This window comes from Osmia lignaria, chromosome 13, assembly GCF_051020975.1.
Source record: "Osmia lignaria lignaria isolate PbOS001 chromosome 13, iyOsmLign1, whole genome shotgun sequence".
Taxonomy (NCBI): Eukaryota; Metazoa; Arthropoda; class Insecta; order Hymenoptera; family Megachilidae; genus Osmia; species Osmia lignaria.
Window position 1 is genome coordinate 2130018 of NC_135044.1, and position 26326 is coordinate 2156343.

The window sequence follows — 26326 nt, forward strand, 5'->3', positions numbered from 1 at the left end:
TAGAAAGGAAAAAATGGTATAATAAAAATTATCAAAATCTTTAATGCTATAAAAATAATATCATCATGTCAACCAATAAAATTAAATTTCAAGGAAACATGCATATTTTTACTCTGTAAATATTATATTGTCCTAAACACTTATATTCTTATTTTTAAAACATACAACTTTTAATCATAGAATTTTTCAGAATATTTAAAAGTTTTTTCATATTTTTTCAAAAGCTCTTTGTTGTAAAATAAACATTTGGAAAATTATTCTCTGAATTTTTTCATATTTTTTCAAAAGGCCTTTGTTGTAAAATAAACATTTGGAAAATTATTCTCTGAATTTTTTCAAATAATATGTAGTATTGTTTTTATATTATACAATAAAGTTACATTTATACTACAAATATCTAGTACAGAATTTATTTGTTAGTTCGGTACGTTTCACTATTTGCTTTCAATCCATCCCTATTACTGTTCAGTTTAATAAATAAAAATCGATGCAACTGGAGGTTCAATCAACGTTAATAATATACAACCTATATGAAACATCCTGAATCCTCAGTTTGCTTTAAAGAAATCTTAATTCGGTCCTGTCTGAATAACTACAATTAAATTGTGTTTTACTTACATGGCCACGTGTCTATATAACTAATTATATTTCTTTACAAATCTAACCGTTCAGAATTAATTTCCCTTCAATTTTATTTCATTGCGAGGGTACCTTCCTCTACGGATGTTCCTATCTCCTCGTGTCTGTCTGCTTCCGCGCACAGAACGTTGGCAAACTTTCCATAACGAAGTTACGCCGGATCTAAACTAACGTAAGTTATTTGACCTCATATTGGTCACTATTGGAAACTCGGTTCAACTACCTGCGATTATACTTCATCTTTGATCGAAATCACAAAAGTAATCCTTTCCTCGTCCAGAGAATTTCAAAAGACTTCCTGTTCAAGAAATGTCCTTGCAACGAATGAAATTTTCAAATTGTCCATTGTAATTTACTTAAAAGAAGGCAGTCGCAAGGTCAACATTGCTAAATTGCAATTTCTAGCCCTAACACGTTGTAAAAAATTATTGATCTCCGAATGTTTTTAAAACGAAAGTTTGTCCTGATCCTTTTTCTACACGAAATTCTTCTTCTCTGATATGGAATATTTTCGTAGCATTCTGCAGAAGGCTAGAACCCTTGATTGGAATAATTGAGGCAATTGCGTCACTTCGACAGTAGAATTGCACTGTTGCCCGATGGTATATGAAACACACATTGCACGGCTTCCTCGCGGAAGTGTTTGCGCTGGGCTCACATTACGTGGAAAGCCAAGGGAATTTCACTTAATGCTATGGGATCGCGAGACTCAATAATAAGAGGAATCATGTGGGAATAGATATGTCAACTAGAGATTGGATCGCGTTTAATATCTACTTACGAATTCGAGGTAATTTCAATATCTAAATTTCTTTCAGGTGTTTCGAATACTTGGAAGCAGAGTTAAGTATATTTACAAGTGACGAACAGATAATTAATAACATTAATTATCGAAATGTATCATTTCTAAACGAAAAAAGTTTCATATATTGGAAGAATAATTTTTAAAGAAACAATCTAAAATTTGGAAAATTAAAATAATATAAAATACAAAATTAACCCTTTCGACAAGACTTTCTTATGTTTGGATTTTATTCTTCTTTTTATTGCCAAAATAAACATTATAAGATAATGCACGTGTGGTACATATTGTCCCACCAGGGTCGAAAGGGTTAAATGAATGGGTTAAATTGGGGCTCTCTCCGTGGTCCGCCATTCGAGAATTAACCCAATCACTAATGTCAAAGAAGATTTATAAACTGCGAAATCGTGCTTTGTTTTCCACCTTTCAATCATTATTTGCTACGATTACATACAATTACGTTCACACTAAGTGGTAATCAAAGCTATAAATATCTGCAACAGTCACTACAAACACAGGAAGAAACAGCTAACAAGCAATCGTGTTACGTTAACATCTATTTCATGTTTGCCTATGTTTGCTCTGGAATCCACGTGTTTATGAACTAAAATAGACCAGCAGAGTGTTTATTAGGAACAATTGCGACAATTGTGTCAGTGTGACAACAGAGTTTGTGGTTTTGCCCTGTGGCAAAAACGAAATGTATTCTGGCCGGCTTCCTCGCGGAAGTTTTAGCGCTCGGATTATGTTACAGAAAATATGTGGATATTTGTTGAATGAGTCATGCAAGTAATAAAAAGTTTCAGTTTATTCAATAAATTTTAACTTATGAGAGAAATATTGATTCTAAATGAACTGAATATTTTTACTAAAATAGTACAAAATAAATTTGATATAACAATTACTTAAGAAATGATTTTCTGTAGTTAACATGAGCAGTTTTTTGAATTTATATATAAATTTAATAAAAAAGAAAAAAAATAATTGAAGCAAATTTTATTTATAGGAGAATCTCTTTTATATATTTTTCATTTACAAAAGAATGCTGGTTTACGTCTATGGAGTTACCTATACCAATAGGAATATGACATACAATTCAGAGAAATCGACTGTGACGAAAAATCGGGTGTCAAAACCCGATTTTGAACTCGCTTTTCTATTACGATTTTTTTTTTCACAATACATACATATGTAAAAATCCACCGCGCGTGATATTCCGTGCGATTTGTTTTTCATGTACCTTTGATTTAGGAGCCTTTGAATTGTCGGTTAAATTGTTGTTCAATTCACAAGAGCGTTTGCACGCAACGTATTGGTACTCTGTGGACAATATGCAAGGAAAAATTTTTTTGTCTCTACATTTGAACAAAAAATTGTAGGTAATTGAAAAATCGCTCAGTCAAGTGACAAACTTTAATCTCCTATAACTTAAATAAAACTACTTTATTTTACAATAAATTTATTTGTAAAATTTAAAATCAAATTATTCATTATTATTTGTAATCAAATTTATAGATTCCTAATGTGATCCTTTTAATTTAATCTAGCATATTGTATCTTTGTCTCATCTCTACTGTTCTATACTCAAATCACATACCTAACGAAAATTCCATACATTTACAATTTGAGGTTCGTCAGAACCCAGAGCCCCGAGATTTCGGTTTTTATTCTACTTTAACATCTCAAATATACGTGACACGAATTGTCAAAACGTTTACTGAATTTCAACGTCGGGAATAGAACAATGGGAGACTTCATAGATAAAAATTGTCCGCAATTTTATACAAATTGAATGGCTTTCATCGGAATAATCAATAAGATTGCTCTACTTCTAAATCATCACATTAAAATTTGCTAAATTGCATTTAAACCCCTGTAATGATAAAAATCAAGAAATTATTCCTCATTTTATTTTGTTTTCGAAACAATAAACTCTTCAAAACTGTCCATGTTCGAAGACTAAAGTTTACCAGCTCCGCGCAACATATTTTTTTCGAATCGCAAAAAAAAAAAAAAAGGAATTCGATTATAGAGGTTTGAAAGACCTCCGATGGAAACGGAACACCAACAAATAAAACAAACCTCTATCGTTTCTCGTGACGATAAAAACTCCATTACGTTCCTCAAATTCGGTATACAGCTCGATGCTTGTTGAGCCATCGCGCCGCGAATGAAACGCGAAAATTCCGCTCGATTCCGCGCGAACGCTTCTTCGAATATTTTTAAATCGCGTTCCGCGAGCCGGCTTGCCGTTTCTTAAGGGGCGGCTGTAGGATTTTGGAAAAATATAATGGCCGGTAATGCCGGCGTCGTGTATTAAATTTAATCCGTAACGGAAGACCCGTAAGCGTCGTCGGGAGGAGGGGACGAGGCGAGGGGGATGAGGGAAAAATGAAGCGAAATGAAAGCATCCCGCGCGTATGCAAATGGCTCGGTTGCGCAGCTGCGACGACGAGCACGCTATTCTGATTCGTATAGAACAGAACGACGAAAGCTCGTAACGATTTTCTCTCGTATAAAAATGAAGCGAGAGATATCAGCGACTTCCTCCGCGCGAGTCTCGTCTTTCGCGCCGAGGATTTTCGTGAATATCCACGCCGCGCGCCACGCCTCTTTTGTCTCTTCTTCCAAGACACTTAACCTGCTATCGTGTCCCGAGCTTACGCGCGTACAGACAGGATGCGCTTCTTAGAACTTGCTTCTGTTTTAGAATTACTTTAACAGGAAGTGCGCGAGATAGAGCAAACTACTTTGGCGGATGTTTAATTGTTTACACCAGGCATAGCGACTTGCTAGCTAGAGAGGTACATCCCTACTTTCCCATCTCATATGCACTATTTTTAGTATTATTATGCATTTCGAGTTATCGTAAGGGATACATGGAGTGGTTAACCCTTAACATACCAAGGGGGGTCTTCGAAGGACCCCAGAGAGTGATTATACCAACAAATTTATTCTTGATTTATTAAGATAAATATTACATAATTAGACCAATACGTTCGCTCAAAAATATAAAAAAAATAAATAAAAACATACTTGAGGTTCCTTTACTTGGTAAAGAACGTTGACGACTTAAGCTTGGTATGTTAAGGGTTAACTAGTAGAATTTTAGGGGCACGGATTGACTGATGGCGTGGGGAGAAAATGATTAATAGTGAGGTCCCTGCATTTCTCTGGAAAGAAGTTAGCCATGGCTGCACTAATTTCCATAGGAAATTATTATTCATTTTTTACTTATATAATTAGAAATATTCGTGTTAGGTATTTGAAATGATGGATAGAGAAGGTACGAATATTTTCACAAAATTTTTTACACTCTCCTCCCTAAATCCACTTAATCTTATTTCGTACTAAAACCTAGATCCCTATGAAAATGTTAAAGGAATTCGCTTTTGAAAATTCATCTCCACAAGAATTCTTGATAAACGAGGAGGGAATGACGGATTAGTCGGAAAGGAGATTTCTTTCTTTTAGCCATGATACTTATCTTCGAAGGAAACTTCATTTTGCTCATCATCTCCTCCGGATTATCGATCGAACGACTCTTTCATTCGAGTTTTTATGACATGAGAAATATCGCCTTAACGTCAGACGTTTATTAGGTCAATCCATAAATTCAGCTCGTTGACTTTATGTTGGTTATAATATAAGAGTCTTATGCTTTTTACCGAGAAACTTTTAACGCGATTGTTCCTTTGCAGATCAGGCGAGAGATATTCAAATCCGAATTTCTACAAATTCTAAAAATTCAACAATAATAATCGAAATTAAATTAATCGTAATAAAACCAATCATGAACTATTTTCATTGTTACTATTCATTATCAAACTAAATTTACACATTCGTATAATTTGCGCGAATCGAAACAATTAACCAGAAATTTGTTCAAATAAATTGAATCCCTAAAACGCCTATGTCCTAGTCTTGGACATCTGTTAACACGCTCACTGTTAGTAATTTACGTCAATTTCATGCAAATTAAAATAGTTCCACAAATTCGATCGCACAAGTCAATTGGTGCAAATTAAACGAACGTATGAACCTACCCTTACTAAACTGTTTATTTTCAATCAGAGAAAAAGAATTAAGTATACTTGGAACTATCGTAGCAGACAAAATGATCAGAACACGATATCGTTACAAAAGTTAACCAGATTGTTAAATTGAAACTTCAAACAGTTCCTTCCAAAGGAAACAACCGAAGTTAAACCTGAAACTCTTAGACACTATTAACTGTAAAAAGTTTTCCAATCAAAAGCCACTTGATTGAAACATGTTCATGACGAAAAGAAACTCGAAGAGAAGAAATCTTTGAGCCTGCGAAGCTAAGGAGATCCTTTGTTATAAGGTCGATTTAAAAATATTATTTGAAACAACCTATCCTATCCTACCTATTTCTCCTCTCAAAAAATTACATTCTTTATAGTCTTTAATATCGTATGTTTGAGATATTCTCTTATAAAAGCTTAGAGTTTCAAAGTATACGAATAGCAAAGAGTGTTCTTTTCGTAGAGAAAGATCCTTCGTCCAGGAACATTTCGGTTTAACACCGATTTCAATATCTTCCAACGATCCTTTAAATCGCAACCCTTAAGCTTCACCCTCGGATATTTTCTGAAATTACCCAGAACTTTCACCCGGGCAAAATTGCCTTCCCTAAAACGTGACCATTTCTTCTCCTTACACTGTTCGCACGGTGATGTGTATCTAAATAGAAATCGTCTCGGACCATATATCTACATAATCGACGAAATGTCCATTTCAATTTCGTTTCCACTTTATTTCTACACACATTTGCTCTGACAGATACATTAGCGTTTCGGTATTACTTTAACAAATTGATTTATAAGAAAATTGGGGTACTATTTAAGAATGATAACATCGTAAAGCTCGAAGTTCCTAACGAGCCTGGTACGCTTCCCTGGGGAAAATAGCGTTTCAGTCTTAATACCAGAACTCCCGCTAGAATTCTTACTACTAGAAAATTATTATAGGGAAATATAAGGAATTTAGGTATATCGTTCTCAGTACTATCTATGATCTAACTCAAAACAAATAAAAATAAAATCACATATCATTTAAGGAGAGGCAAATTAGGATTACTATTACATTTCCACGAAATCGAACAGTTTCTCGTGAAGCAGGCTAATTTATCGAGCCATAAAGGGATCTGAAGTTCATGCAAAGTTTCAACGGTTGTGGTTGAATTACGAATCTACGATTTCCTAGATAGCATACATATGTAAGTATTCCAGGTAGAGAGGATTAATTAGAAGAAGTTGACGCGTTAGGGAGCAGGCTCGCGAATAACTCGCGTTAACCTGGAAACGCAATATAAATCAGTCGTCGCCAGTTTCGAATCACTTTGACCGAGCCATATTGTAATCCAAAGGCCAAATGAAGCTGTCTGTTACAGAAATCGCATTATCATGGAAATTCTCAGTCTCACAGAGAATAGTACCTGCATACCCGACCACCATTGTACGGTCGAGATTATATTGCTTTGATTATATCTTTGAATCGAGGGAACAAAGATTACGTTTGCTCTGCATTGTTCGAAACGTTCCTCCTTTCTACGATTCGTTTTCACTCTCTGGCTCGTTTTAATAACGCAAATGGGATTGTCGTCATTCGCTACGCTCCTTTGATCGAACACTCGATATTATACGAAATTACAAGTCGTCTGTGGACTTAATTTCAACCATCTTAATGCACGAAACGTGTACGCTGTTGAATTGTTGTTTGGAGATACCGTTTAGAACTGCTGTTACAGAATGGGAACGTTTTCTCTAATTAATTAAACGGAACCGAGAAATGTTAAATTACATTGTATTACAAATTTTTATTTTAATTGTGTCTCCTTCGATAACGATTCTAGATTATGTTTGATGCTATTAGATGAAACAAAGAACACAGTATGAAAATTATTATTTATGAATATTTAATGGGAAACGAACAGCATTAATTAAAGTAATTAACAGATAAAATAAGAATATTTTTCCGGTGGTAAAAATATTTATTATTTTACTAATTTTATTAATTCGAAATTCTTGTTCTCTCGATCTGTTTTTGAAACATGGGATGTTTAATATAATAGAATCATGGTTGGCATCATTAAAATGTTTTCTATGCAAATTGGTGCTTCGGTAATTGTCTCTTGTACCGTTCTCAATTTCATCTTTTTGTAACGACAAAATTAATGGCGCTATTGTTCCGAAAACGATCCTCACGAATTTAGTTCTTCAAAGACGACAGCAGCTCGTTTCGCTTGGCCTAACTCAATTCCTTTCCTTCAACTCCATCCTCGACTTCTGAGAGAGCACCGGGCGAAATTCGAAACTAACAAGTTGCGAGATACTGTATAACTTATACTTTAATGAAGTAGAGCCTGGCATGATTTGCAACTTCAAAGCTAATGCTGTTTTCTTTTTTTTCTTTTCTTTTCCCTTCTTTTTACATCTCATAGACAACACGGAACTTCCATTTCATGACTTCATGCAGCAAGAGCGAAAAAAATATTCAGTTCAAAAGCAGAAAAATATAATCATTGCTGTGATGAACCGAATAAATTAAATAAATACAAAAGTGAGAAATGAATTGCAATTCTTAAAAAAAATTCACGATCACCACAAATTATATTTAGGACAAATAAAAAATGAATTATTGCTATCTAAAAAAGTATTCATTGTTCCAAATAATAATTTAATTATAATTCGTCGTCTATTAATTTGCTCAAGCATTATTATAAAATATCATTGCAATCGAATTACGTATAAATATAGTGTTTTACTCGAAACTGTACATTGGTACTGTAATTATTGTCATTCGCAAAACTCTCTAATGAATCAGGTGTCAATAACCGCCGAAACTGCAACGGTTCGTTTAAATCCTGAAAAATGTCAACGTTCGCCTTGCCAAATGACACCTGTTCGCGGCTGAGTGGCGCGCAGAGGCTAATTAAAACCCCGTTCGATCGAATTACCCGTGCGAGCACACGGTTATCAAAATTCACACAACCGGAAACGTATCTCGTCGCAAAATTTTTATTTCGAAAGCAAGCTTCGCGGCTTTCGCAATTGCCATCAGCTTTTGCAACGTTTCAACGAACCGGTATTTAAAAAAAAAAAAAAAAGAGGGAGCAATCCGTTCGCAACTTTCGTAATTTATGGTGCGGCAGCTATGAAAACGTGGTCTCGACGTTTCCACGACTGCTCGTCATTCTCGTCATCGTTAATTCGCAGAGTAAAATCGCTTCCACGAACGAATTTCTATCGTTATCACGCAAAAAGCCCCACCTCGGTACACCACTCGTTCCTCCTTATCAACGGTTGAATTTTAATTAATCAACACCAGCGTGGCTATCGCCGACGAGAAAATCGCGATGGAACGAACGCGAAAATTAACGCCTTGATGTTCCGTGCTTCACTGTTTGACGAGGTCTTGACATTCGCCTTAGCCTCGATTATCCTTTTCAGCAGCGAGTTTATCATAGCTGAATAATCGAATTAAATTTTATTTTTTAACTCTGCTTATTTGAAATATATATATATTTCAAAATATCTTGAAATTCTTTAGAAATACACGTGCAACCATTCAACGTCGAGATTACCTCCCGGGCTTTTAATTAACGCTCCGATAAAGATCCACTAGCTAATTACTATTTGTTAACAATTATCTGCAGTTACGTCAAAGTTTACGCGTGACATGAAACTCTGACTGTTATTATAACTTGAAATGACCTTAAATGAATAGGCGGAAGCTTCGTGTAAAAGCTTTGCTAGCGATAAGCTTTGAACTTTCTTGTTCACCCTTTCTCTTAAACGCATTCCTAAGCACGAGTATGAGACTTCCTTAATGTCGATGAGGAAACAAGAAAAATAACATATTTTTAATATTTTTAATTAATGAATCCTCCTGCTCAATAAATATTACCCATTTGTTGGAAATTTCTTGAAGCGAACGACCACTTTATCTACAGCAATTTAATATTTTCACAAATTTCTGTCCCACTTTGATACATTTTAGGAGGAAGTGGAAGGAAAATTTTCCCTCTACGATAAATCGATACGAAAAGAAAACATTAGACACGGATTCGAAGAAGACCTTCGAGGCTCGAAGCAAGAGAACGCGTTAACACGTTGAACATCGAAAGCATTACATTTGGCTCGTTAGAGTTGAATTTTCGCTGCGAAATTTTCGGTGTTGTTACTATGGCTGAAAATAAAAGAGCTCGTGTTTGGAGAATGAACCAAGCATCACGTTTTAGAACGTGAATCGAACGTCAGAGTTGGAAAAAGCAACAAAAGCAAGCAGCTGTATAAATGCCCCGGGCTTTTATTAACTCTCTTATTAAAAGGAGATCCTAAAATGGAATGGAACTGCGTGGGATATTATCAGTTATTTCTTAGACTATTGAAAACATTAAGACATTGTTATTATTATCACATCGCTCCATAAAAGTTAATTTAGGTAAAAGAAAGAATATGGTAATGAAAATGAATATTCCTTTTCAATTTTTATCATGAAACCAAATTCTTCTTCTAAATTCCAAAGTTTAAAAATTCTAAAGGTTCAGATTTCCTACCTTTTATAATTAAAAAATTAAAAGATTCTAAGATTCTAAAATTTTTAAACACTAGAATTGTGTAATAGATCCCAAAAGTTTCAATATTTCCAGCCTCTAGATTTTCAAAACTTAAAAATTTTTTAATTTCTATGGAACCTGGCACAGCCCAGAAGAAGGTCCAAGTTACGCGAATGTCCATTAAATTAGGGTATATCAAGAGAACATTTTCCCTCGATTTGTTTCCACAGTAATTGATCTAAGTAATAATTTCCCGGGGAGGTTTCTGTCTCGCTGGCTGTCGAAGCCAGATATTTATGGATATGGCGCACGGCTCACGGAAACCTTTTCATTCCCGTTCTACTCTCTTTTTCACGGGGATAAAACATGTTGCGACACATATTTCGCGCTGTTTCAAAAGAGTTCACGTTTAGCGGCTGAAAAGTGTCGGCTAAAGGGAAGTAGCATGACAGCTTTATCGAATGGGACGCGACTGGAACAAGTCGAAGGAAACGATCGTTGTATCATGAAGATATCGATGATCTTTCGTTACAAGAATGTTTGCTAAAATAACAAGGCTATGATACATTGGAAAAGTATCTGAATTTCAGGATACAAAAATGCACGTGATCTACAAAATCAGACACATAAAGAGAAAAACAAATTGAATGGAATTAAATAAGAAAAGAAGAGAAAAGTATTCCTTGATTCAAACCTGTATCGATAATGCACTAATAGAGAAAAATTGCAAAAAGATTTTTTTAAAGCTCCAATCATTGAGAAAATCGAGGAAGAAAATTTAAATTTAAAATAGTAATCTTAAAATATTAATTTATTCTATATAAAAAATCAAGTACTTATGTAATGAAAGATATTCTACAAGTTCTGTAGTCAAATTATAGAGTGACAATAAAGTAGAAGATAAAGATAAAATGAAATCAAATGGTTTGGCAAATCTCTTGGAAGTTTCCAAGTTAAAAGTGGTGTAAATGGTGCTTGATATTCGAGAAACGTGATTCCCATCGATATTCTCGATACACGACGAACCGTGTGTAATAACGCATTATAAACCGGGGTCAATCACGGTTTCGAAAACTTCGAAATACAGGAATAAACTTGGCGGAGGTCCAATACTGGCACGCTACACTCGATCCGCGTAAAAATGAAAACTACGGTCCGCACCGTATCAGATAACCACATCCTTATGTACCGTCGTATCAATTTAGCCGCAATTGCACAGCACCCAAATGTTTGTTCTGTAATCGTGCTCGTTTGCAGCACGTTCTCCAGCGCAAAAATTTACCTCGCCCCCGCGCTGTTGTATAGTTCGCTGTGTTCAAACGCTGTTTACCCTTTCCAACCCAATTATCCGAGCACCCGGTATGATCACGTTTGTTTTGTTCTTCATATTTGATCATATTCCTTGACTTTTTATCGGATACACTATTGAGAGAAATTAATGAAACTTTGTGACGATTGTTTGCCGTTTATATGGATTTTGCTTTTTCCAAAAGCTTGTACAGCAGATGGAGGAATAAAATGTCGATTAATAATTTTTAATTTTTGTTAAATTACAATTTGATAGAATTTTTAGAAATTCTGCACTGGGAGAAAATAATACTGTGTCAATGAAAAATGTGTAATTTTGGTACGATCGCAAATTCATGATTCACCATAACTAAATGTCAGTCGCACGGGTAGCATTTACGCTAATTATATCTTCCGTGTCCGAAAACTACCACACGAGTCGTACCAAAACAAACTTTCAAGGACTATTCTCATCGTAACTAAATTACAGACATCGGTGGTTAAATCGTCCACGTGGCTTTCGGTCACACGAAACTTTCTGCTCTACGACCAGATCGCTGTTAATAAACGGCCACCATTTAATTACGTTATTGTGACACTTTCGCACGCTAAATAATGAGAAGGAGCGATTGCTGAAAAGAGAACCTATTGTCTGCGATATGCTTCGTTAGTCTAATAAGCGGATTGATGAATTCTTTTTTTTTCATCTTAAATTGAATACTGTGGAGTTTGAGAAAGATTCTTCCTTCTAGAAGGAATGTGTAATATCGGATGAAATAATCTAACTATGGTGCAAAAGTGTTCATCTTTCAAAATATCAAACATACAATTAAAATTTTTATATGACAATTGGAAATAAAAATAATTTTAAGTTACCGAATTTTTCATTTAGTTAATATTTAATAAATGAATGTAGAAAAGTTAAACAGTATTTTAAGTAACATCGTTAATTTTGTAGGGCAATTAAAACTATGCTACTATGAGTAATTACAATTATAGCGTGCCATACTCTAATACGTACTTTAATAAATAATTATACATCAAAGTTTTGAATGATTTCAAGGCGTTCAGCGGAGCGAGTTGAATTTAGAAAACAACGAACACCAGTGTCGAGGTAGCGGGCGCAAAAGTCCGTTCTTAATTATTATTATCGTGTGAACCCGCGGCAAGGGTAATTATTTCCGTCTGCAGTAAACGTTTCCTGCGAAACGAGCCCGACCCACGAGGGATGTAGCGAAAGTTACGTAAAGGCACACGTTTCTCGAGCTAACCAAAAACTTATTTCATTTAAACTTCTCCACCGACGATATTGATAAGCGTGGCCGGTGTTTTTAATCGGTCCCGCCAAGTTAGGGGACCGATTTTCCCCAATCTCGAATTAACTCGGCGCGAAATTAAGCTATTCCCAGTTACTTCTTGCAATTGCTAGAAATTGGACTGCTTCTACTGACAGGAACTAAGAGAACGATAAAGGAAAAAGAATTTTAATTTTTTAATTTAAAATTTTTTAAATAATATAAGTGATACTTTTGTCGAAGGGTACGTTAATAAACGGTAATTATTATTGAAAAATCAGCTTATTGTTTAAAACTTCGACTCGATCGTTAAACGAACATGCGCGTTTCGCGTGCAGTTGCGCGACACATAATAACGCCATAGTTCATTGCAAATCACCTAAGTTGCAACGTTACACACATCTACGTGTAAGTAACGAGGATCGCATTGAAACGTGAAACGAGCAGAAATTATTGACACCCGGTGTACGGTGAGTTAGACGCAAACAAATAGCACCGTCGCCGAACTACCAGCGACCAAGCGGAAGTTGACCACACCTGCATCTGCAGCATCACAAAGTTTTCCCCCGTCGTCGTGAACAAACAGTTATAATTAAACAATTTGTTCTCATTGCCGCGGACACGTTGATCCAAATAGTGCGTTTTATTTAATTACGCCTGGAACACAAACTTCGCCGCGTCGAGCATTAAAACTTTCTGTCACGGGTAACGCGACATCTACCCTTCGCGTATAAACAGAAAGGCTGGCAAATATGAGATTGTCAACATGCAAGAAACGTGGTAGAATTCATATTACGGAAGCTTTTTGGAAAGTTAGGAATTTTTGGTATTAAAATAGTGCTTGCAGAACCGAAGCTTCGCTTATAAACTGAGTTAAGACGTTGTCTAATTAGAGTTAATTCATATTTGATTATTAAATGGCTTATTTTTAAATCGTCTGACCCCCTAGTTTTACACGAGCCTAATTAATAGATGTGACCACTTCGAAATTTGAATAGATATTCATTCCCATTGTTTGATTATTAACTGTTTACTAATTTTAGTTTTAATATTGGTATCGTCAAAATTAAGATTTTATAATATACAATCTTTTATTTGTTTTAGTATTTTGTTAACCGACAAGCAACAGCAAAATAACAATCCTTTTTATATGGTAACCCGTAGATAGCTTTCAACGATTGCTTTTAAAACTCAATCGAAACTGTACACGATAATTTCCTGTTTACTTGATTGTCAGTTATACAACCGATGGAAAGTTTCAATACACTTACAGAGTTTCCAATAAATCCACGAAATATATTGCAACGGTTAAAAGTTATACAATTTTTATTCCTTTTATTTCAAGCTTGAATTTCGATTGATATTTTAAGATTTTTAAAAGTTTTTCTATATTTTCTACAAAATGAATATCCCTTTGAACGAGTTATTACTCTTATGTTTGGATCACTTTTTAAAGAGAACTTTCCTCCCGCAACCTTTGCAATTAACTCTAATTATTCAGTCGACAAGTCGGCTTATGTATTCATGCAATTTAGGCTCTTTACGCTAATTCATTTACATTTTAAAACTCCACGGGAAACGAAGGCTTCAGGGTAATTTGTTACTCGCACAGCCGATGGAAGAAGTTTTAAATCATGTTGGATCCAGTTTCAAGGTACCACGGAATATTACAGAGCTTTGCGGACATCTTTTTTATCCGTACAAGGCTATGTTAAAATTGAAACTTTCTTAATACCGCAGGTATTAAAAATACGCGAGAATTGTCATCCATCTTTAAACTCTTACAACTTTTTACTGCTCGAAAAGAAATAACACATTTATCAATGTATACTGTTAATTGTTCAATTTAAAACATAGAATTTTTAATATTTCTTCACCGCTAAATTTTCATATAAAATGGCATTTATGAAATATTAATCTGAAAATTAACTTTTCACGAAAACGACCGAAGGAATTCTTAAAATTTCTTTGATATTAAATTAGCAAAAATGAAATCACGGAATTATAATTTCCTCCACAAACGTGCTTTACATTAAAGCCTGTCGTCGTAATAAAAAAGCCACGTATAAATTTCAATGGTTTAGACGGTCATAAACCGAACGAACGTTTACCAGGATACGGCACGGAAGCTTGAATTGCGTACGTTTTAAAAATACATTTATAGCAACGTGGATGTGCGAACGGCCACGCGAAAAATCTATTTGCACAGACTCTCGAAAACTGGGTCGATGACAGGTTATTCTAAGAAAATACGAAATTCTTGTTATCCGATTATTATGTCACGCAACAACACCTCTGCTTCTGTCCATTCCAAAAACTCGAAATCATGAATTTTATCGAATAAAAATTTTAATTCAGCTTCAATAAATCTATAAAATTAATATTTCTACCAAACGAGGAAATGTTTTATATTTGAAATTGAACAATAAAAGACAATTGCTTGAATGTACTAATTTTCTCGTACGAAGTTACGAGAATCAATTGGACTCGTTTGAAAATCACAACACGCGTAACTCGTGTAAAAGCAATTATAAATATAATGGTTTCTGGTTGTGAATGTATCGAGACAAATAACATTTAATATTTATTATCCGTGTTATTGGAAACCGTTAATCCAAACTGTGTTCCTCGATACTTCTTCTCACTGCGAAGCTTCAGAGTTTCCCACGCAAATAATGTACATTAAAAAATTGCAAAACACGGTTGCGATGAATTCGCTCTGTTAATTAAACATGAAATCAACAACTCTACCTCTGATTAGTGAAATACTCTACCTCTAATTAGTTTTTCTTCTCAAATGATTTTTTTTTTCTTTGTTTCGGATGAAAGATTGGTTTCAGTTCTACTTGGTATTTTATTTAACTTTCTTGAAAACGGAAAGAAATTGTACAAGTATCAGTGGATACTTCTAAAAAATTCTTCATAAAAAAGTGAGTATTTGCTAATAGACAATATTAAAATTGATATAATTCAATACTTATTAAGAATACTAATGAAGCGTTTACATAGAAATGTTTAAAAAAATTTAAGCTTTAAACTGAGATCTCACAAGTGCCAATCTGCGATACTTTTATATGATGAATTTTTTTCGAAATCCGCTGTTTAATATGCAACGAGCCAGTACGAAAAATTCAACGACCGTCAAATTTCTTCAAACACGAAAAATTCAATGAAACCCAATCGACCGAAGAGAGGCAGAGTTTCGCGGAAAAATCTTACGCAAGTAGAGCAGGCAGAAAAATAAAAGCGTTGAATAAATTTTCTCTGAAAAACGGCGGGAAATTGAACGATCCTTTCGCTCGGGCAGCTCCGACCCTTTATCAAAAACCATCCAGCCCGGCGTGGAAAGCCGAGAATCGTTGTTGAGCTCGCAGCATGAATTTACATTGTCGCGTCACTCTAAGCGAAATTCGTGCAATTTGTTTTCCTGCTTCGCTACGCGAAGGAAACACTAGGTAATGGCTTCAATTTCGGTCGGTACTCACGAAAGTTTCACCGATTAGCCGACGAATCCTGGTTAGTGTCCAGGTCAAGTTTCCTTCCCCTTCTGTCAACCAGATGGATATATACGAACGCGATGTTACTGTATAATTTCAAACACGTCTGTTGATTCGCGACAAAGTTGAAGCTATGTATGTTGTTCGGTTAATAACCTGCATGGTGCATTCCATGGCTTCCGAGTAATATTCATCGAGCTTGATATTAGATACACTCGTCGTCATTGGTGTAACTTAGGCACCAGGGTGAGGCTTAAAATGTAAATTTGCATCCCTCATAAGAAATTATTATAATAAGTAATAAAAGTCTGCTCGATGAATTAAACGATATTAAATGCTTCACACATTTAGTAAAATTATAGGTACCCCAAATAAAATTTCTAATTACCCCTTTACTAAAATTATTCTTATAAATCTTTCAATCGTGATTATTTCCTAAGTCTATCTAGAGCAGAATAACAAGAAATACATTCCCTCTTTATATTATGTTTTACGAAAAATTCTTTTTCCGAGACCTTACTGAAACGCGTAGCAAGAAACCCTACAACAGCTGAACTAAAGTGCTTCAATTGTAACACGTAGAAAAAAGTTGTAAAAACAGATGGTTTACTCTCGAAGGACCATCTGAAAACGACCCAGTATGGTCATACTATCTGAATTTTTATTATGTAAGTGCTCTTTAAATCTAAATTTTCAATGCAAAGTGTAATCTGATAATAATAAAGTAAAATAATATTTAGAAAAATGTTATTACTACACCAAGCACTGTTACTAACTATTAAAAATAATTAACGATAACAATTACAATGATAATTTAATTAAACGAAAGGGTTTCATATATTGAAAGAATAACTTCAAAAGCAAATAATATAACTTGAAAATTACATCAAAATCACGAATATTGGGTTGAAAATGATTATAAATCAAGCGAAGACATAATTATTTTAAATGGTACGCGTTAACTAAAATCGTGAAAGGCTTGAAGGACATTCGGAAACAATGAAAGAAGCTATCACGAGGTTGCCGTTCGGCCAAGTAAATTAGATTTTCCTAAATTCCGCGTCAAACCGTCTCTCGTCGAATATAGCCGCTAAGCTGCGTGCAGAAGCCAATTTTCCAGCGAGATTAGATCATGCAAATCGTATCTCTTTAGATAAGGAATCACCGCGAATAAGCGTACCTAACACCGTGTGTCACGCGAAAATGCCAATTACTGATAGCAGATAATCGCTTATTCGACAACGTTCGTTTTACCAATGATCGTGCGATTGCATTTTCAATTCGATTGTTCAACTTGTAATAATTTCCGCTTTCTTACTATCGTCTCGAAGTATAGTATTACAAATGAATTTATTTGATAAGTTCAAGCTTCACCAGCTGTTGTCAACTGAAACAGCTATCATTGAAATATGAATAAAAGCTATGAATACTTTGTAAATTACGTTATAAACATGTTATAACTCTCCAAACTACACCGTAATAATTTTAAAACAATTTAAAATGTACCTCATTTATCGATCAATAAATTTTCATACAGCGTAGGAAAACATTTACAAAAAGCAATTAATTAGTCCGAAAGGAGTTCAAGATGCCTCCAGATATTATATTCCGAAATTAATTAAAACAATCATCAATGTAAGCAATAGCCACGTGAAACTGCAGGAAAAACATTATTTTTGGTGCAACATTTCAATTAAATTAGTTCCTCCACCCAGGGAAGCCGATCACAATAGCATTCGATCATTGAATAAAATAATTCCTGAATAATAACGTAACAAATGTAACACGATATGAAACAAAGAATAATCGAACGAAAGTGGAAGAAACGAAAATGATCGTTGAACTAGTGAAAAGGGTCAATCGTTTCTCGTACAAGTGGGACGTATAATGGCACGCGTTAATATTCCATCGCCACGATATTTAAATAATTAATTTTTGGTACATCAATTTACAATTGTCTTGAAAAAGTGATTTTCAGCGCAGTATTAATAATAATAATAATAATAGATAATGCTATTAAAAATAATACCTTTAATTACTCGAAAATCTGATTTGCGATTCCGATCATTAATGAGCCCTGCATCATTCAATGCGTTAAATATTGTGGTGTCAGAATATTAATTGAATCCACTGTATCTCACTGTTATTATTTCAACCACTTGACGATCACGCAGAACAAAATCCCTATCTGGTTAGATTTCACATGGCAGTCAATAAACGTCCGTGTACACTATCATTCGGTATTCAATAATTCACACTTTCAATAACTTCGTGCACGATATTTATCGTGTTCGATTGGTGTGTGCGTTGGCTATCCGTTGTGCGTTCCGATAATACTGGCCACAATCGCAATTGACGTCGATAAATGAATAATGCATCTATTGTCGATTGTGCCCTTAATCCCTTTGATTCGTTTCAACTGCGAACGAGCCAACGAAAGAGATTTCCATAGCAAAGTTCAAAGGTTCGAATAGGGAATTTGCTCGAAAAGGCACTCGGGGATGAAGGTATTAAAGATCATATAAATTTCTGTTTGACTGGTTTGTCAGAACGTATCGTTCTTGAAAATGTTGAGGGTGGATTATGACCCTTTGTACGGTTTTTGGAGACTTTTCACTTATTAAAAGTCTATTGCCTTGCATAAACATGCATATTTATATTAAATATAATTTAACTTTACTCCTAGCAAAAAATACAAAATAATGTACAAAATGCAAGATCACGAAATGTCTATTAGGAGTGTACAAATTATATACCTTGAGACTGCAATATAACTAGAAAAAGAAACAGATATTTGCAGTAACAGCGCTTTTTATATCATAAAAATGCCCCTTGAGGCCACGTACGACCAAGGGTAACAGTTTTTTTCTGCAGTAGCATGCAGAACAGAGGGGTATCAACCCCTTTCTTTCTTTTACATTTCCTCCGATTTCTTATGGAAGGCGTGAGGAGACACGATTTTATACCACTTTTTTGTTACCCCTTTTTTTTGTCACTAAATTAAACAGGATCTCTCCTACTTTTTAAGCTTTTTAATACCCAATATTTTATCTGTTTCCTTCATTTAAATTGAAACTTTAATTTCTTGTACTAAGAATTTAAAATTCAAATAATTTTTGTAATATTATTTATCACTCTATTAAAATGAAAATAATAAAATTATCACTGGTCTACAATTGAATAATTAATTAAAAAGAAGATTAGAAAAATTTTAAATAGCATTGATATCTTGCCAAAAGCTTAAATTTGGAAATGAATCCATCTAATAATAATTAATGGCCATTTTCACTGAAACCTAATTAATTTAGCAACTAAACATTCCAATCATGCATTTTACCTGCTAAACTATGTATTTTAAAGCAAACCATTAATTCCCTGCATTCAGGCGTTAAGTCTGGGCTCGGTATAAGCGAAACGTTTATTTTTGTCGTCAGAATTCGCGCAGCTCCAGTCGCCACTAGAATACGCCTATTTTAAGCGTGTTGCTGCTTCTAGGAAAGTTCATAGAGAAATATCTCGTGGCAAAACACGCCGGACTAAGTATACAAGGGAAATCTAATTAAACCATCTCAATTACACCGGTACACAGCGACTTTATCGTAAATCCTCCGAACACGATGTAACTTCCGGTTAACGTTGCATACGTTTCTACGCATTTTCCTACCACTTTTGTAGATTCGTGGTAACCGTATTTTTCGAGCATTTAACAACGACACATTCATCACTGAATAACATTACACGAGTGGGTATTTTAAAAAATAAAATAAATTTAATTTTGAAATAAGAAATACAATAGTGTGATCATCAAACCTCCTGGTAATAAAGGAGATCAATTTGATTATCAACAATAAGTAAGGACAACCACTATGTCCAACTCTTTGCAATTCAATTACACTGTATCAAAATCATTCGGGCCTAACGCGAATTCAACAAACTCTCGATGAATCGAGTTACGTCTTAAACATTAACTCGCAACTGTCCGGGGGACGAAGTTCGAAGTTCCTCCCACGAAATTTGCCTTTAGTATTCGAACCGCGAGACAACGTAATTTAGTCAGAACTGAACTGGTTACTATTAATGGAATGAACATTCATTGACACAAGTTTAACAATAGCAAAATACTTTTCAAGATGTACAATTACCTATTGCCTCGTTAATCGCAAGTTTTACTTGTGTTTATAAATAATAAATTATCAATTTGCTCAATTAACTCTTAATTAAAGCTGGCTATAATTTTATGAGAAAATCCTAGGACCTCGGGATCTCGAAATTTTAGAATATTACGATCGCTACCTAGTTACGCCAATGTAAATGAGCTCTAAAGCTGATTAACCCTTCGAAAATAGATGTTTCGATAAAAATTGGCAAAAATTTTCAGGATGGCCAAATATTTTCATAAGAATTATGGGAAAGGTTCGGCCGGAGTTTGAAAATTTCTACAACACGTACGAAATACAGTTCTACCAACATATGCTGGTTTACAGAAGGTACACCCGACCATCGAAGCACGGGAATGCAAATCCGAATGAAAATTAATGCTACGATAATATTTGCGCTTAACCTTGCGACATCGTGCTCGTATTAATTGCTGCAATCGATTACCGATATCGGTTGAATGGAATCGGTTCGAAAGGGGTCGCGCGTGCTGCTTCAACTTATTAGTTTCACAACCGGCCTCCAATTACGCCGAAAAAGAACGATCATTTACAAAATTCTTCTCGTTTTCGTTCACCCTATCCGTGATCATTTGTACCGTCGTTAATCCCTCGATTAGCATTAAACGCGTCCGTACCGAGATTAAGCGGATCCGGCTTTTCAAATAATTTTCTTTCGACCAAACGCGCTTCCATTATCCGCCGATCTTTCGCGCATTCGATTTCGCCCTTTTGTCGACCTACTTTCTCCCATTACTTTTTCAAACCTGCATACTTCTAGCGTTTCAGAAAGATTCTCACAATTTTATGGTTTAACTTTAACTATCCATTCATTCCGTGCACGTCGGGCAATTAAGTGTTCGATATCGTTTACCCTCTACGCGTATGACCGAGTGATTAAGGATTTTCCAGTTGGAAAAATAAAGGAGTTCGAACTGCGAAAAGTTTCGAAGCAACGACGATCATTTAGGTGAAAGGAAAGTCGTGCGTGAGATTTAAAATTTCGCGAAAGCACACCGACGACCCCCTGAAACTCGATTTCGCACACATCTGCACGCATCGATTCAAGTCGAGTCGTTAATCGTAAAACTGTCAAGAAGTGAAAAACTCGAGTGCCAACGGAGGGAGGAGTTGCTTTTTTTCAATATTTAAAAGTTCCTCGGCTGCAACGAAAAATACATTTGCCACCGTGTTGGCTCATTAAGGAAGCGAGAATTTTAAATTGCACTTCTCAGGCAAGAATCCTTACAAATTATCTGTTTTAAAGTAACATTTTCAACGCAAAATATATCTGCCTTCGAAAAGTTGAGAATATAAGTGAACCCTAACGTTAAAATGATAAAACGAATTACATTAAAACTTCTGTCGTTGTAAAATCTGAAATTTTAACATTTCATCGGAAACGATTCTCAAATGCTCATAAATAAAAAGGTATCCAGAGGCGGAGAAGTTTTCAGAAAATGGAAGAAAACTTTTCGAAAATCGAAGCCACTTCTGAGAAACACAGTATCTATACAAGTGGTTGAATGGCTGAGAAGGGAAGCATTGTTCGAAAACTAAAGAAGTCGCCCAGTTCTGCTCCAAATCATGCAAAAATGGCTTTTAACAACCCTGAAAGAAGCGTACGTTCCGAATCTCAGGGCAGAATTTTGCGTATCCGTTTCTCAGAACAAACTGTAGGTACTTTAAAGAATAGTAAAGACTTTGAAGAAGACTGCATCAACGGAGATAGCAGCTTTTATCTCTTGGACGGCGGACCATAAAGAGAGTCCCAATTTTAATTCAAGAATTTTCGAAATTTCTCGAGGTTGGAAATATTTCAAAAGAAGCGAGCTATTTAGGTAAGCAATATTATCGCTACTCTGTTTTAATTATCACAACAATCAGTGTCAAAATACTTCTAAATAACTTTGAAATTTCAAAACTTCCCGAGCTGGATATTCCACAATGCACAGTGTACAAGAACTAACTTCTCGAGCCAGTGAAATACTTTTCAGCCTCGCAACGAATAACCAGCCTGTCGATTTTCTCTGGCAGCAGATACCGAGTTTTATGCAACAGATATCGAAGAAAGAAACGAGAAGGAAGTTTTAATCGCAACAGTTCGAACGCTTCCGCGCGAGGGATTTCTATGGAGCCGCGAATCCACCTGAGCTGAATGGGATTCTTCAAAGTTCATTAACTCCCTGTGAAGCACTGTACAAGATATACCATAATTCTGACAATAAGTGTTGCATACTTTTACCTACACCTGTATACGTTCAAAGAGAATCATTATATATATCTTTGGCAAATGTTTTCTAAATCAAATTTATAATTATAGACATTAGAAATTTACAGTGTATGCTTAAAATTGATAAAAAAAATGGTATTTAATTTAGCTTAAATAAGAAACATTTGATCAAATTTAATATCAAATTTAAAAGTGCTTCGCTGTTAAAGGGTTAAAAATATGATACTATATACTGTTTAATATATACGAAACGGTTTTAAAAAAAGATAAACGATAATATATATAAAAGATAATATTTGTACGGCGTATTTATATGGTAAACAACAAAGCACATAGAAATATGTGAAAAACTCTAAAATTAATGTTGAAAAATCAGAGCATCGACGTGTCAGCGCAGTGAAAATAGACGATTCGGAATTAGCTCATACGTTAACTTTTTCCTTTTTTTTTGTTTTCGAAACTTGCAAACGGATATGACGAATATGAGAAACTACGATATAAAACAAACTGAAACAATCCGTCAGTGCCTCGTTTCCAATTCGAAAGCACGGTAGGATTTCTGTCTAGCTCGGAAATCATGTGTCCTTGTCACGGTAAAAGAGTTAACCCTTAACTATAGATCTAAAGACCGACAGATTTACAAAGAAACAAATTTCAATTTGTAATACACGTTATGCTTCATTTCTAATTGTATAAATTGCATGCATTATGTTTCACTCTGTGTTCTTATTGGAACGCCGAAATGGAGTATCAATAGTTAAGGGTTCGTTTAGCAAATGTATACAAGCAATAAACAGTAAGCTGTTGTTGTATACGTTAACAAACAAAAAAACATTAATTTAAATGAGTACTTTCATCAACAGAGATGCACACCAACCATGTAACTATAAATTTAACGTGTCACCCCTTCCTGCAAATTTGCAGTTAACTGTATACTGTATATTTCATTTGATTTACAATACCAAGATAAAATTATAAATTACTCTAGCGTGTAAATTAGTCTTCGAAATTAAATAGCAGATTGAAATACTTTTTACGTACAGTTATACCTATTTTTCAAGGTGTGATGTCCTTCAGAAATGAAAAGCAAGAGCATGTTTATTTGTGAAGGAAGTCGCTCTTGAAATCAGCTAATGACAACAAACAAGCTTTCCGTCTATTGCTATTCCCTCTCGCCTGAAAGCCGAGTGTTTTGTTTCCCATTTACATGGTACAACAACTACAAACTCTCAAGAACTTTCCACTCGTAAATTCCTGGCGTGTATCGTGACTCATTTGTACCCACGTTTTCACATTCCTACCCTTTTTGGCGAGCTGTTTCTCGCCATTTCCTCCGCAAGTTGCAAACACGTTCCATGAGTACACGTAACATCTTAAATTTACGCACGAACCGTTTCCTCTCGCCACCCCCCATTCCCTTCTTATCGCGCGAAATAATTCTTCTTCCCACGAGTTTTTCATGCATTCTCCCACGTTCCCTAGCCGTGCAATATCGTTCGGCCGAGTTACAAACAGAGGAAGCAATGACTCACCTTTAACGCCCTGGTGAAGTTGCAGGAGCAGCAGCAGCATCATCGCGATCGTGTCCTTTGCCCTAGTCCTGCTCGGTAAATCCCGTTCACTGGCCATCTCTGTAGATCAGCGACAACTTCGCGACGAACGATAATACGCGATTTAAAATATTTCACACGCACCACATTCGTCTGACCACTGTACGGCAATATTACTTTAGCTCCTTCGGTTATATTCACTCACGATCAAACACACAATTCACCGACGATGACTGGTTGCGCGATCTCGATTACCCGGCTCGACAAGGTCACGTCGATTACGAGGGTCACAAAACATCGAGGCTCGTGATTAAGAAACGAAGAAATTGCACAGAGTCGAAGAACAGAGTATTACCGAGTCGCAAGAGGAGCCGGAAGGTCGCACCGTGTCACAGGGATCTGTCGCGTAACCGGAAGCGTGTCAACGGAGCGCGAGAATTGTCGCGAAACACGTGCACGCTCGATAAAACGGCGGGCAACTGTGCGACCGGCCACGGTGTCGAGGAAGACCGAGAGAAACTGCACGGCAGAGAAGGACAGCCGGGTCCAGGGCGTCGACAACCGTAAGGGGGAGGATCCGCGATATCCTGCGGCCGATGGATCTCCCGCGATTCGAATGACGAGAATGGAGAGAAAAAAAATTGATACCGTAGAGAAGGTTATCAGACGTGTCGTGTGCGTGCGTCTGACCGAAGAACCACGACGACTAACCGAAACAGAGGCAGACCACGACCGAGTGACGTACCCCGAGACGTGGTGGCACGACGCGATACGACCGATTCGTACGCTTACCCGAAACTAAACGATTCGTGGCGAACAGCGCGCACCTGTCGTCCTACGGCACACTGCGCATGCTCCAACGAAGGAAGCCGACTGCGAGCTCGTCTGCACAACCAGGGTGGATCTCGCAGGTGGGAGAACAGCGTGGCTCGGCGTGCTCGCATAAACGTGGAGAGACGATAGAATATCCTTGTACTTGGAATTAAGATTTTTCGTTCGGTCTGAACAACCCTTGTCACACGAGAATTCTCCATGCGTCTTCTAGTGAGACAAAATTTAAAATAATAGATATATTTCATTGCGTTAGGATACATAATCTTATTGTTTCCTATCCCTGGTGGAAAGAAAGATCATTTAATTAGCTAATCGATTCGGGTGCAATCCAGGAGCTGTCATTTTAAATGGCCAGTCTTCACGCTTATCATTTAATACAATACAAAAACATATTATACTTATCTTTATGAAAATATTTTCAAACATAATTTAGTTTATAAAAGTAACTTTAATATATATGTATATATTAAATAGTTATACAGATAATGTTATTTCTGCTCAAGTACAATAGTTAGTTGTTTGTATTTAATGTTACACCTTCACGAAATGCTTATTCCCTGCCCGCAGCATTTTCTAGCCATTTTTATTAAATGTTAGAAAATCGCCGCCATTTTGATTCGTGATATGCGCTATGATTTTGTTCAATACAGCAAAGCTATAATTCCGTTTCGAACGCATTATTACTATTCTAATTTCCACCACGGATAAAACTATTCTGAATGCAATCATTTCGCATAACATAATTTTTTGTTTATAATTTAAACATTTATACAACACGGCATCATACTCACCCGTCAAATTGTACGTTGAAAATGCTTGATTCTTATACACGCATAACTTTTAAACCAGTGGATTCGTAAACGTAAAACGGAAAGGCCAATAACTCTTGATCCCTTAAAGAAACCGTTATTCGTAGTACACGAATTATCACTTTTAATTTAACGTTACACTTATTTGACAATAAATATCTGAATATAACAGGTACTAAATTTTATACGACCACGTGCTTCGCGGCGACACTACGTACTAAACAAATGTCGATCACGATGTGCAAAAGAAAATATAGCACGCTCTAGCGGCCGATATATGAAAGAACACAGTGTAAAAACACATAGAGGTTAACCCCTTACAGTGATTTCTAATTGACGATTTTATCGTATTGTAATTTGTAATTGGTAATTTTGCAGTATTGTGATTTGAATTTTTGTAATTTTGCAGTATTGAAATTTGTAATTGGTAATTTCCCTGTATTGTAATTTGTAATTGGTGATTTTGCCGTATTGTGATTTGTGATTGATAATTTTGCAGTATTGTAATTTGGTATATGTAAATTGGTATATAATTTTTAAATAATACTTTAATAATATAAGGTAAGATAATTTACCTTAAGATATTTTAAGATAATACTTTAAATCACTTAGAAAAGGCACGTATTGTATGGAAATATATAT

General features: G+C 35.4%; 1 protein-coding gene across 13 annotated transcripts in view; it reads right to left on the reverse strand.

The window, feature by feature from the left end:
- Positions 1–25885, reverse strand: part of nrm (neuromusculin) — a 214616-nt gene extending 188731 nt beyond the window's left edge. For 4 of the 13 annotated variants that reach the window (XR_013063225.1, XR_013063227.1, XM_076691444.1 and 1 more), the window contains exons 1-2: positions 25667–25882; positions 24024–25082 (exon numbers count right to left, since the gene is read on the reverse strand). Coding sequence is in view for 4 of the 13 variants with exons in the window: in XM_076691444.1 (XP_076547559.1) it covers positions 24024–24120 (97 nt within the window). In the remaining 9 variants the exon portion in view is untranslated. Of the gene's footprint in view, positions 1–24023; positions 25083–25666 lie in introns of all 13 variants that reach the window. The other 9 variants (XR_013063221.1, XR_013063222.1, XM_076691442.1 and 6 more) reach the window with 6 other exon arrangements.
- Between the last annotated feature and the right edge of the window lie 441 nt (positions 25886–26326).